The sequence below is a fragment of the Rhinolophus sinicus genome, linkage group LG04 (genome assembly GCF_036562045.2).
Source record: "Rhinolophus sinicus isolate RSC01 linkage group LG04, ASM3656204v1, whole genome shotgun sequence".
In the NCBI taxonomy this organism is placed as follows: Eukaryota; Metazoa; Chordata; class Mammalia; order Chiroptera; family Rhinolophidae; genus Rhinolophus; species Rhinolophus sinicus.
The window spans coordinates 177295319-177309027 of record NC_133754.1 but is presented as its reverse complement, the minus strand read 5'-3'; the positions used below and the strand labels follow the sequence as shown (position 1 = coordinate 177309027).

Sequence of the window (13709 nt, the reverse complement as noted above, 5' to 3'; positions counted from 1 at the left end):
TTAAGTAAAAATCACACTGTTAAGAAGTTGTGGAGCTAGAATGTGAACCCAGGTCTGACTCCAAAGCCCAGCTTTGAACCACTATATTATATCATCTCCAGTTAGGTACTGTTTTAATACAATATTGTCATTTTGCAGGAGGGGGAATTGAGGCTTATAGAAAATTTCCTGTTATGTCTTTAGTGCCTTGTGCATTGCCTGGCACAAAGTGCACAATAAATATCTGTTGAACTGAATTAATTGCCCAAGACAGGGCACAGGATCCAAGCCTAGGCCAATCTCTTTCCAAGAGGTGCCCTTTCGGTGCCTGTCATGGCATTTCACAGTAGGTTCTCCATTGCAGATGATGAAATCCAAGGTGTCTCAAAAATTGTTAGGAAGAGAAAATATGTGGCTAAAGTGATATCGTTCCTGATGTGTTACTTTGCCTTTGAGAGAAAAGTATGAAGTCCAAGCAACTCAGTCGCCTCTGGCAACTTCCTTTCTCAGAGAATTTCAGAGCTTTCTCCGAGGCCACAAGTAGCAATGAACCAAAATTGGCCAATAAACCACCTTGAATGCCAATAAATGGAAAGAAAGAATGCACGGGTAGGTCCACTTACAATTTGACCTCCCGCAGGTTTCCAGGATGTGAGCTGGCTCTGTCTGGACCCACCACCGGCCTCCAGTGGAGGCTCTAGAAGCTCCAGGTGGCCAGTGCTGCTTTTGTTCTAGGACTTCGCATTTGTCAAGGTGATTGCTTTGACCACTAGAGCAACCCTTGGGGTAGGTCAGGCAGGCAGGCAGGCCTTACAAGATCAAGTTCAACCCCCTTAGCTAGGCATTCAAGGCCCCTCATTAACTCTCAGCTTTGAGGCCTAGCACTCCCCAACTTCTGCTCCAGCCACACCAGGCTGTTATCTGTCCCTGAGTGTGACATTCTCCCTCTTAGCTCTCCGTCTTTGTACTTGCTACACATGCTGCCTGAGATGACTTTCTCCCCATGTTTCACCTGGAAAATTCCTTCTCCACTACCCGCGTCACGTCTGCGATGAATTAGAATCTCTGGAGGGAGAGCCTCTGGGGAAGCTATGCTTTTAAAAGGCTCCCTGGACAATTTGGGTGATCAGCCAGCTTTGAAAACGGTAAGTGTAAACACATATACACACCCTCCCCTCACACAGGTTTTATCACTTCGCAACTTGGATGGGGAGGTGGCACAGAACAAAATGGTGAGAAAAGACTGGCAGGATAGAGGGGAGGGAACAGGGTCTGTCCCGCAGCTGTTCCTTGGACGGGCTTGGAACTTCCCTGGAGAAAAGATGTAGAGGCACAAGTTCATGAAAATGTCTGAGAAAGACTTCGTGACAATCTGAGTACGAGCAGAGAGTCAGGGGGCCCAGGGGACCGAGACGGGAACAGAGGAGCTCCACTCCCTCTCCCAAACCCAAATGGATGCAAACTTTGGGAGCATGTGATGGTAGCTGCAGCAGCAGATTTCTCCAAACAGCTTGGCGGCAGAATGACCGGTGGGAACCAGAGGAAGCGAGCAAGTTCTAGGCAGACGTTACTGTGTATGGCAGCCATGAGATGGTACCTTGCCGACTTTCTACCACAGGGAATGTAAGTGGCTAAAGACCCCAGCGGCCGGCTTTGAATTCCACACCACAAGTGCTCCAAGGCCACACCTCACAATGGCTGATATAAGTGGGGAGAGGGGACACAGCACACCACTCCGGGGAGACATACAGCTTTTACGCTGGCTGATTTGACCCTGGCTTAACGACTTTGACTCGAACAGATAGTTCCACACCAATGCTCACAGCAGCATTATTCACAAGAGCCAGAGGTGGAAAGGACCCGACTGTCCGTCGGTGGATCAGTGGAAAAAACAAAATGTGGTATACAGGATTTCCCCGCTATCCGAAAATAGAGCGTTCCTATGAAACCTTTCGTGAGCAGGAATGGCATAAAGCAAAGCGTATGCTTTGCTTTCTACAAGGTCGCGTTGTGCAACTTCACTTTTATGAAAGACCTACGTTAGTGCCTGTTTTCACTAACCAAAGGAAATCCAAAGAGCATTTTTCGCTTTTACATAAAAGCTGTTACCACACTGTGTTTCCCCGAAAATAAGACCTAGTCGGACAATCAGATCTAATGCGTCTTTGCAGCAAAAATTAGTATAAGACCCAGTCTTATTTTACTATAACATAAGACCCGGTATTATTATATTAATATTTATATTATATTATATTATATTACATTATACTGGGTCTTATATTAATTTTTGCTCCTAAAGACACATTAGAGCTGAATGTCCGGCTAGGTCTTATTTTTGGGAAAACAAGGTGCTAATGTAGGTCTTTCGTAAAAGCGAAGTGGCCTAACTCGAACTTTTGGAAAGCAGGGGATTACCCATATGCATTCAATGGAATATTACTCAGCAACAAAAAAAATAAAGAAATTTTTATACATGCTACAAAATGTATGCCTCTTCAAAACATTGTGTTAAGTGAAATAAGCCAGATACAGAGGACAAAAACTGTATGATTCCACTTATAGAAGGCACCTAGAATAGGCAAATTCAGAGAGACAGAAATTAGAATAAAGGTTACCAGGGGTTGGGGGAATGCGGGGTGGAGGGGAGCTAAGGAATTATTGTTCAATGGGCACAGCATTCACGTTATTATGATAAAGGTTTGGGTATAGATGGTGGGGATGGCTATACAACACCATACATATATTTAGTGCCACTGAATTATACACGTACAAGTGATCAAAATGACAAATATTATGCTATGTATAGTTTACCACAATAAAAAAAACCACAAAAATTGGACCATACCATTGAAGACAATTTTTTTTTTCTTTTACTTTGGCTCAAGAACTCCCCAGAAGCTTTGCCAAACCTTCCTGGACTGCACGGCCATGTAAGATGCTTCCACCCACCCTCCTCTCCCTCTCCTTTACTTGGGGTCAGACTTGCATCTCGGTCTGATGGCTCCCCAGCCTTCCCTGGTTCCCTCCCAGTTTCCTTTCACACAGGAAGTTCCTTCGTACAACCTATGCACACTTCATCTCGTCCTGGCACCTGCTTCTCGAAGGACCGGGATTCACACACAGGGCAAATGAAGTTTCCTCGCTGATTCACTGGCACATGTGAGGCCCCTCCCTGGACATTCTCAGAATAATTACCAGGACATACAGAGCCACAGCAGGCTAACACACTCCAAAAAGCTTTTATTGAATTCAATTTCCAAAAGCACAGACACTTTAGACAATTTCAATAGGACCCTGAATTTTTGCAGGGCTGTTTTTGGCTACTGTAAAACACACACACACATGTACACACACACACACAGAGACACACACACCAGAGTGGCCCTGCTATAAGGTCTCTTTGAGGGATGGATAGTTCTAGAAGGCACTGACCAGTGACAGGGGTAGGGCCTGCCCTTCCTCAGGCAGCCAGCTCAGCTATGGCCCTGTCCAAGGGGTCCACAGACCAGTAGTTGTCATCCCAGCCGAGGAACCAGCCCACAAAGGAGGGAGGCTCAAAGCCTTGCTTCACCACGGTGATGGGGGTCCGCCTATCACGATTAGCTGGGTCCGTCTCGATATACCGCTTAGCTGCAGACACACATGGAGGAGAAAGAGACCCGGGAATCCTTAGTGCCTCCCTCACCAGGGAGAGGCGGTTTAGAGCAGGAGTTGCCTACGATGGTTTTTGGTCCTACTGCCATAATGCCCAGTCTCTGCACTGGACACCACTGTGCCCTGAAGGCAATGGTATCCGCATGGCTCCCCCACCACCTTGCCCAGGAACACGGGAAGGGGCAGGGGTCATAGTTTAACCTCCTGCCTCACAAAGCTTATATCATGTCTCTCTATTAGACAATATTAAAGAACCAGCTTTGGGGTTCCCGGCTCCCAAATCAGATCCATTCAGGTCCCAGGGACCTGCCTGCCAACATCTAAACCCTGATGAGTTCAGTCCTTGGGTACTCTGGGAACTTGAAGCAGCTCCTGTCTGTTCCTTCCTTTCCCTGGCATGACTTAAGGCTTTCTGAAGGAACTGAGCTGTTTTTTCACACCCCAGGTGGGGCTCACGAGGGACTGACAATAGATGAGGGAGTCTCCACGCCACTGTCAGGAACCCCTAGCCTTGTACAGGAAGCTGCGCCCACCCCACCACCAGAAACAGACGACAGCCTTGTACAGGAAGCTGCGTCCACCCCACCACAAGAAACAGACCACAGGCAGACGTGGGTCCTCACCAGAGGTCAAGGTTTCTGTCTTCTCCTCTTCTTGAGAATCCTTCCCAACCCAGACATAGACCTGGAGGTGAGATGAAAAATAAAAAGAGCATGAGAGTGCCGGCCAAACTCGCCGCTGGAGGAGTGGGGAGGTCCTAGGTGCTGGACTGGACAAACCCTCAGCTGACAGAGCTCACGGGTGACACCGAGAAGGATTTGGAACAGACGATGCAAACGAGTGACCTCCAAGCATGTTCTGTTTGCCCACTCACCACCCTAGGTTGGTCTGCAATGTCTTCTGAGACAAATTTCATTGCCAGCTCATTACATTATTTCTAGATTTCCGACTTCTCTTGAAAACCTGGAGGATCTGGCAACCATGAGCCTTTACCTTGACGGCGATGAAGCTAAGCAGCAACGGCCCCTGGAGACGGGAAGTTCCAGTTCCCCTCAGACGCCACCCGTCCTTCCTGTCTCCCCACCCTAGCCGGCTTCACTCACTGACACCGCCAGTCAGGTGCCTTGAGCATGAGACTCCGCTCTAGAAGTTGATGAATTATCCCTTTAAGGGTATTTATGTGTTCAACAAGTGAGTGGCCAAACATATGCTCACGGGTTTATTCAACCAACAAATATGCACTGAGAGTCTGCTATGTGCCAGTCTCTGGGTGTCTGGGCCAACTAAAGCGTGGCATCAAGACAATTCACCACCACTGCCACCATTTTGAGTCTTATTACGCATTTTGTTACACCAAAAAACTGACTAGGCAGATTTTTCTGTATCATCTATTTTTAGGTTTCTCTGAAATATTTTAAAGGGTGCCTGTCATTGATAAAACAGTATTAGACAATAAAATGCCATTTCATTGCTCCTATTTACAAATGTGTTCCCTACTACACTGCTCTCCCTCACGGCAGGTATTCTGTCTACTTTGCTCATCAGAGGGTTCCCAGCACTGTAGTGTTTTGCCTGGAAGACACTTCATACACGTTGGCGGAATGAATGAACAAACAGATTCAGTAGCCAGTGCAGCAATTAGTGATGCTAGCTGCATGGCTCACGCTGCAAGCATTTCGGTGCCCATCTCCCAACTGGGGATCCCAAGAAGCAGCCCTGAGGGTAGATGGGAGTCGTGTGCCTGCTATCTAGAGCCCTGACAACTCTGGAAGAAGCCAAATTGATAGCAGGGGTTACTGACTGCCACCCCCACAAGACTGTAAGCCCTATGGGAGCAGGGAAATGTCTTTATTTATTGCTCTGTCCCGAGCATCTAGAACAGTGCCTGCCTCAAAGCAGGTGCTCAGTTAATGTTGGCTGAATGCACGAATGGCATTTCCCCTGCCATGAAGACATGGTGGCCTTCCCTAGGGTGAAGCAGAGAGAACCCAGATGCACGTCAGAACCTCTGGGTGACCCTGGACAGTTACCCTGCATATGATACGCTGTTAGGTTCAACTTCCTTTACCAACAGATTTAAAGTAAGAGTTCACACTCCCGTAAAGGCCCGGGAGGGAATGCTCCTCATCTGATCTGCATTTCCATGGTGTTTTGCAGTTTGCAAGGTGATTTAACCTGCATCTCCTCTTGTTGGATTGTGCAAGGTAGGTTTTTGCAGATGAGGAAATGGAGGCTGAGAAAGGAGACGTGGCATGCAGCATGGGCTTTTCCAGCAACAAGTCTTTCTGTCAACGACCTTAGCGCTGGAAGTCTAGGTGCTCCCACTCCTTCAGGCCAGAGAGCCTTTACCTGCAGTCCTTCACTCACCTGGTCCCAGGTGTCCAGGAGCATGACATCATCAGTGGCCAGGTCTTCCTGCATGAGCTCGCCAGGGACCTCTTCGATCTGGGAAGGAACCCAAGAGCTTAATGAAAGCGCAGCTGCCTTGCTCCCAGGGTAGGCTCCCCACCAGGGAGTTGCAGAGCTGGCTCCAGCCTGCAGAGGACTCCTTCCACCGGGCTGCACCCTCAGATCTGTTTCTCCCTGCCCCTGCTGCCAAGGGCCCCCTCCCTAGAACACGCCTCCCCAGGGGAAAGCAGGGGCTTACCACAAAACGTCCGATCTTGTTGGTGCAGGCAAAGAGACGAGGAGGGTGGGCATCCATTTTCTTGTCCTTCAGCCTTGGGGACGTGCGGTAGGCCGCCTTCCCGCCCAGGGCTTCCCAGAAGCTGTCTGTGAGGGAAGGCCACACCAGTTGCCAACTGACATCACTGCCTCCCTAGCACTTCTCATCAGATGCTGGGACAAACCCTGACTTAGAGCAAACAACTGATTTCCATCCCCACCCATCGTCTTAAAATCCCAGAGGGCCAAAGAGGGAAGGAGCCTGAGAGATTCAAAGGTGATGAAATAGAGCCCAGAGAGGGCACACTTGGTATTCAACACATAGCCAGGACTACTTCTGGTTTGAGACCGATGACAGCACTGTGGGATGGGGATAATTATCCCCAATCAACAAATGAGGTGATTGGGGCTCAGAGAGGGTAAGCAACTCACTCACCATCACACAGCTAGTGAATGGTAAAGCCAGGACACAAATCTTGTCAGACTCCAATCCCCTTATTCTTTCCACTATGCCTGTTTTGTCCACATGAGACTATTTATATTTAAATTCATTAAAATTAAACACAATTAAAAATTCATTTCCTCATTCTCACTAATTCCCACCAGTCACATTTCAAGTGCTCATTAGCTACACATTGACTAGTGGCCACCAAATTGGACCTGGCAGATAAAGAACATGTCCATCCTCTCAGAAGGTTCCACTGGACAGTGCTGCTCTAGACCGAGTGAGTCTTCCCCAGGTCTGCTAAGCATCAAGCAGGAGAGAGCGGGCTTAAAAGTAAGAGCAGAAAGACTGAGCGCGAGCCTCAGGAAGACGTTCCTGACCTCTATTCTGGAAACTGAGGTGGCCTGCGGCACTTTGTGCATGGATATTCTAAAGATTAGGAGAGACTGCTGTCCCTGTGAGGCTGTTAGTCCTGCCTACCGTCTTTCAAGGCTTCCCAGCAAATGACCGCCTCCTCCAGCAGCTCTCCCTGACTGCCCCGGCCCATACTGAGCTCTCCTTTCTCTAACTTCTGGAGGCCTCCCTCTCACTCACCATAGCCCTCATTTTCATCCAACCCTTTTATTTAACACACATGAGAGGACAGGCATTGAGGAGGGGTGAGGACAGAGCCCCACCCCATCCCCCAAGCAGAAGGAAGGGAAACCTAACAGCTGCAGCCCCCAAAGAGCAGCAGGCCCCTCTGGCCCTCGCTCCTACCTGGCTCGCTGCCTTCTGCCACCTGCACAGGTTGGGCCCGCAGCACCCTGAGCAGCTCCTGGGCACCGGTCTTCTCCGCCTCACTGGCTCCTGCACCGACCCACAGGTAGGCGGCCGAGGGGGTTTTCAAGACAAAGGCATCGTTGGAGTTCAGTGCACCAGCCTTAGGGAGTATCTGGAAGGACAGTGCTCAGTTATTTAGAAAATGACCAAAACCCCTCAGCCCCCTTCTCACAGCCCAGGAGACACTACAGCAGGACAAGCTTAGGTGGGGACTTGGAGAAGCACACCCTAACCCAGCTGAGGGCACAGACCTCGGACACTGAGGGGCTTAGTTGACTTCCATGAGTCACTAATGCCCTGTGGCTAGCCAAAGTGATTCTAGATTTCTGGGATGCATTAACAGAAGTTGAGTGCCCAGAATAAAGGAGGTAATAGTCCCATTCTCCTCTAAGCTGCTCAGACCGTCCTATAGGAAGGAGCATGTTCAGGTCTGTACCTTCCACCATAAAAGGGATAGTAGCCAACTGGAATATAATCCAGACTGGAAGTGTCCAGACTGTGGAGAATGGACTACCGGTGAGTAGTGGGCTGCCTGTTATGGAAGATGTACAAGGGGCACTGGGCATCCTTGAAACAAGGGGAAATGTAAGACATACAATCCTGCTGCCAGGGTACGAAGGTACAAAAAGTTGCTTCTTAACCCCTCACCCAATTCCACCCAATCCTATGCCCAGAGATCTACCCATCAAGCCGGGGAGGTTTCAGGGAGGCCACGTTCCTCCTGGGGTCAGTGCCTGAGTGTTAGTTACCTCAACGGCTCGGGTGGCTCCAGAGCTGCTGGCCCGGACCTGGAAGAGGCGGGTACTGGCGGGGGCCGTCTGCCCACCGTCACGGGAGGTACCACCCTTATAGATGATCATGGGCTTCCCGCCAAACAGGCTCATGAGGTGGGCAGGCTCCTTGCCTTGGACCACACGGCTCTGGCAGGGAGATGGGAGAGCAAGTCAGGGAAGTGGGGGCAAAGATTCTTTGATGTGGCACCAGCCTCACCCACCTCCCTGGCCACCATGGCCCAGACCCACCCCCAAACAAGACCATCATGCTTGTATCTGTGGGTGGCGTGGAGCCTGACCCCACAGCACCCAGGGCCTGGGCAGGGAACGGCGAGTTCCAGGAAGCTTGGAGACGCTGTTATTGCCTGCGTTCCCCTGGGTGCTGCCTCAGCCGCTCTCCCCTCCCAAAAGGACCTGCCTTGCTGACCCTGCGTCTAGTCCAAGAACCAAGAGAGCCCATGTTTGCAAATATTCCCTTAAATGGAGGCACAGGGATTGTGCATGGACGTGCTTCCAGGACGGTGACATCAGTTCCAGGCATGAAAGCCAACGGATTGGTGAGAAGAGAGCCTTCCAGATCTGGAGAGACCCCTCCCACACAGCCAGTGCACCCCAGAGGCAGGCTGCAGTCAGGGGCCTGGAGGTGGGAGGGAGTGTGGCAAGGTCTGTGCCAAGATACATTGTATCTGCTTCTGCCCGTGTGCCACCCAGACCCGTAGTGGCTCGAGAGCTAAATCTCGAAGCAAATGTTGTGTGTGTGTTTGGGGGTGCTGTGGTCACTTCCTAGCATGACCCAGCACTGCGGGGTTAGAGTTCAGATCCCAGTGCCACCCTGATGGTGAGAATTTGGGCACATGCCTCAACCTCTCAGGTTCTTCGTCTATAAGGTGGAACCAAGAATGCCACTCCCAAGGCCATTGTTGGGACCAAATGAGCTAAGGCAGCAATCATCCCACTCTGTACCTGGCACCCAGAGGACACCCGTGTCACAAAGGTCAGGGCACCAACCTTGGATCTGAATCAAGAGCCCCACCCACTCCAAGCATAGGACAGGGGAAGGAGAATTGTGTCTTCTTCCCTCTCAACTTTCCAACCAAGCTCTGCTGCCCTCCCGGGCCCTACACTATAGCCAGAATGACCTTTGAGACCCATGAATCCCCTCATGTCAGATTGATCCTTTAGCAACATCGCCTTGTTCTCAGGATCAAGGTCAACATCGTCACCATGGCTTCTGAGTGGTCTGGCCCCTCTGAGCACCTCTCCAGACTCCTATCAAGGCACCCATGGCACCCTTGCTCTCACACCCAGTGCTCCCTCCCACCTCAGGGCCTGTGCATATACTCTTTCCTCTGCCTGGAATGCTTTCCTTCACTCTTTGCCTGGCCAACCCCTACTCATCTGATTGGCCGCAGATGAAAAGTCCCTTCCTTGGGGGAAAGAGGGCTTCTCTAATCCTATTAGATCCTACTGGGGAATCTACGTCCTTATACATAACACACACGTATAAGGAGCCTGTTAGGGGCCAGGCACAGCTCTAAATGCTTTACCAATGTTAATGCTTCGTCTGCACAGCCCTCTTGTCAGATAGGGGCTGTTACCCCCCGTTTGAGAACACAGAGGCATAGAGGCTAAGTGACTTGCCCACAAGTGAAGACGGGATTCAAACCAAGCAGGCTGCCTCCATGTCCACGTTCCGCCACGCTGCCTCTCTGGCTTCTCTCCCACAGCGTCTTATCAGTTTGACTTACTGCACACATCTGTGTGTGACCTGATCTCCAGTGTGTGATTACGCACGCATTTGTGTGCACTTCTGCTGAACGTCTTTCCACCTTGACTGTAACCCCCATCAGGGCAGGGGTGGGGCTGTGTACTCGGGGGCTACAGACACAGTGCCAGGACATGGAAGCCCTTATAAATGCTTGTTGGGTGGACAGATGGACAGATGGATGGGTGGAGAGATGAAGAGTTAGACAGATGAGTGAACAGATGGACAAGGCCCAGGGTATGACCCAGAGGGGCAGCAGGTGGGGCTCACCTGGACAGGGGTACCTCCCAATTCCTCATCCAGCTGGGCAGTCAGGATGGCAGACGCAGCAACCTCATCCTGGGTGGACTGGGCGCCCTGCCTGGAAGAGGAAGTGACACTCAGCAGTAGCTTTCACACATAGTTCCCAGTCTTGCCTTTGCCCTGGGCCTGACAAACCCACAAATCTCGATTACAGGAAGTGAAACTGACGCACAGAGAGGGCAACGGAATCTCTGAAGAGCAACCATAGCCAGGAACCAAACCAAAATGCCACACCGCCAGTTTAGTATCAGGCCTTCTCATAGAGCACTGAGCAACACCAGAGGACTTCTTTCTCCTAAATGTGCCCTGTTTTGGCTCATCCCAGGCTGGGCAGCCACAAGAGAAGGTGCTTTGAGACTCAAGCCCAAGAGGCAGAAAGGTGGCCGGGACATTGCCCAGGGTGGAAAGGCAGGTCAGGGAGTAGCAAGTGCGACGTGAGGGCACCGGTTGGAAAAGGCATCAGTTAGTTTAGCCTCATGTGGACACGCGCAGAGAGGTCTGCATGGATGTTCCTCAAAAGGCCAGTGGTGACAGACCTGAGGGGGGAGATTTGGGAGAGGGTGGCTTTCTGTCCACCTTTTCCTAGACTGTCTAAATTTCCGTAACCAATGTATTACCTGATATAAGCCAACAAAATGTGACAAATCAATGTGCTGGTGCAGCTAATTAAGAAAGACTAAGGAACTGTCAGATATTAGATCAGACATGATGATTGGATGCCACTAAGGAGATGTGATCACTAAATGGCATGTGGGATTCTGGGTTAGATCCTAAACCAGAAAAAGGATATCAGTGGGAAAACTGGTGTAACTCAAGTAAGGTCTATAGATTAGTAAACGGTATTGTATCGATATCAACTTCCTGGTTTTGATGATTGTATTATAGTTCGGTTTGATGTGAACAGAGGCAACTGTGTAATGGTTATACGGGAACTATACATACTGTTTGGCAACTTTTCAAGAAGTCTAAAGTTGTTTCAAAATAAAAACTTTAGGGCCAGCCCGGTGGCTCAGGTGGTTGGAGCGCCGTGCAGGTCACCAGTTTGATTCCCACATGGGCCAGTGAGCTGCGCCCTCTACAGCTAAGATTGTGAACAACAGCTCTCCCTGGAGCTGGGCGGCCATGTGCCACCATGAGAGGCCGTGTGTTGCCACCCGGGGTGGGATCTAAATTAAAAATGTACTGAGATACCATTTCATAAACTATTAGGTTGGTGCGAAAGTATTACGCTTTAAAAGGTTAAAAATAATTGCAAAAACCGCAATGACTTTTGCACCAACCTAATACAAGGTTGACAAATATCCAAAAGGTGGATAAGACAGTCCATACTGGTGAGGCTACTAGGAAGCAAATGCTCTCACTTGTTGCTGAAAATGCTACAGACCTTATCTAGGGAAACTGGGCGCTATCCATCAAAATGACAAGCGATCTGACTTCTGGGAACTTAAGCTACAGACATTGCTCTACACATTCAAAATGACATTTCCTTAAAGTTCCTAATTGCAGCGATGCTTGTAATCACCAACAACTGGAACCAGTCCAAGACTGCGCCAGCAGGGAATCTATTAAACAGTGTGGAATATTATGCAGCTGTTAAAAAAAAAAAAAAAAGAGCAAGGAAGTTCTCCGTGTGCTGACACAACTGAGGGATAAGTGAGAAAAGTAAAGTGCAGGACAACACACAAAGCAGACTATCTATTGTGTAAGGAAGGGAGAGAACTAGGACTACTGAGTCATACTTGCTTATGTTTGCATAAAGAATTACTGCGCAGATACACAAAAAAACTAATAAAAGCAGTAACCCACGAAGGGTTGGGGGTTGGAGAACATGTTGGAGAGGGACGGGGTGAGAACAGGTACCTTTTTATCCTGTTTTTGTTTTTTTAATTACATGAATGCATTATCTATTTTTAAAGAGTTACAAATAATTTTTAATTAGGAAGTGGGTGAGAGGGTAAATACCTGGGTGTGCAGTAGTTAGAGAGGAATGGTGGAAGAGATTTTCTGCTTGTTTCTCCCTATTCCGTCCCTATTCACATCTCCTACAACAGCCATGCGATGTTTTATAAGAATAGCTTAAAAGTCCTTGTAAGAAATAAGACAACGGGTGTGTGCCCGCTGCTGCTTACGGGCTGCGCATCTGCCAACCCCGCCGCCATGGACCTGTTTGGGGACCTGCTGGAGCCTGAGCGCTCACCGCGCCCGGCTGCAGGGGAAGAAGCTCAGAAAGGACCCCTGCTCTTTGACGACCTCCCTCCAGCCGGCAGTACTGACTCAGGTACAGTCTCCAGGCTCTCCCAGAGTCAGGGGGACCTTTGCTCTTTGACGACCTCCCTGCAGCCAGCAGTACTGACCCAGGTACAGTCCCCAGGCTCTTCCAGGGTCAGGGGGACCTTTGCTCTTTGACGACCTCCCTGCAGCCAGCAGTACTGACCCAGGTACAGTCCCCAGGCTCTCCCAGGGTCAGGGGGACCTTTGCTTTTTGACGATCTCCCACCAGCCAGCAGTGGCAACTCAGGTTCTCTTGACACCTCCATATCCCCGATGGTAAAGAATGAAGGGAAAGGAGCAAAGAGAAAAACCTCTGAAGAAGAGAAGAATGGCAGCAAAGAGCTTGTGGAAAAGAAAGTTTATAAAGGTGTTAGACAGTTTGAAAACAAATGTATTAGACTTGGTATTTTAAAACGACCCAGAGCAAAAACACGCTCAGCTTTCTGACATGACTTGAAAAGAAAAGAATATGACAAGCGGTACTGCTCTGTGAGTAACAGCCCTTCCCAGCAGAGCGCCATCCCACCTCAGGCCCAGGCCCGCACAGCCTCAGACATCCCGTTGACTCCTCCAGCCTTGCTGCCATGCTGCCATCAGCACAGTGCCCCCGCCCCGCCCCGCCCCGCAGCACGCGGCCCCCGCTCCTCACCAGTTGTAGATGATCTGTCCCTGACGACTGCCGTGACGGTAGTTGTACAGGATGATGTAGCTGTCCCCACCGTAGAACTGCCCGTAGGTGGCGGGGTCCACTGGCACTTTGTTGGAGCCTTCAATTCTCCAGATCTGCCAGAGCAAAGCTGGGCTTAACAGGGTATGGCACCCCCCCACCCCCACCTCAGGCCAGCTTGGAAACCACGTTGTGGTTCCATAATGGGACAAGAGTTCCATAAGTGACTCCACCTGAGCTCAGGCTGAAGTTAAATAATGTGTCCAAACCACAGAGCCACTGGATTCAAATCCAGGTATCCTGCTGAGGGTCCTTACACCGAACCCCTGCCCCACCCACCCCCTGCTTCCTCCTTGGAGGGATCAG

General features: G+C 50.1%; 1 protein-coding gene across 5 annotated transcripts in view; it reads right to left on the bottom strand.

The window, feature by feature from the left end:
- Positions 1-3199: 3199 nt before the first annotated feature.
- Positions 3200-13709, bottom strand: part of GSN (gelsolin) — a 52516-nt gene continuing 42006 nt past the window's right edge. For all 5 annotated transcript variants that reach the window (XM_019731226.2, XM_074330943.1, XM_074330944.1 and 2 more), the window contains 8 exons: positions 13326-13459; positions 10373-10463; positions 8314-8484; positions 7502-7676; positions 6281-6405; positions 6001-6078; positions 4257-4317; positions 3200-3609 (listed from right to left, as the gene is read on the bottom strand). In XM_019731226.2, coding sequence (XP_019586785.1) covers positions 3440-3609; positions 4257-4317; positions 6001-6078; positions 6281-6405; positions 7502-7676; positions 8314-8484; positions 10373-10463; positions 13326-13459 — 1005 coding nt within the window. In that variant the 3' untranslated portion in view covers positions 3200-3439. The remainder of the gene's footprint in view (positions 3610-4256; positions 4318-6000; positions 6079-6280; positions 6406-7501; positions 7677-8313; positions 8485-10372; positions 10464-13325; positions 13460-13709) is intronic.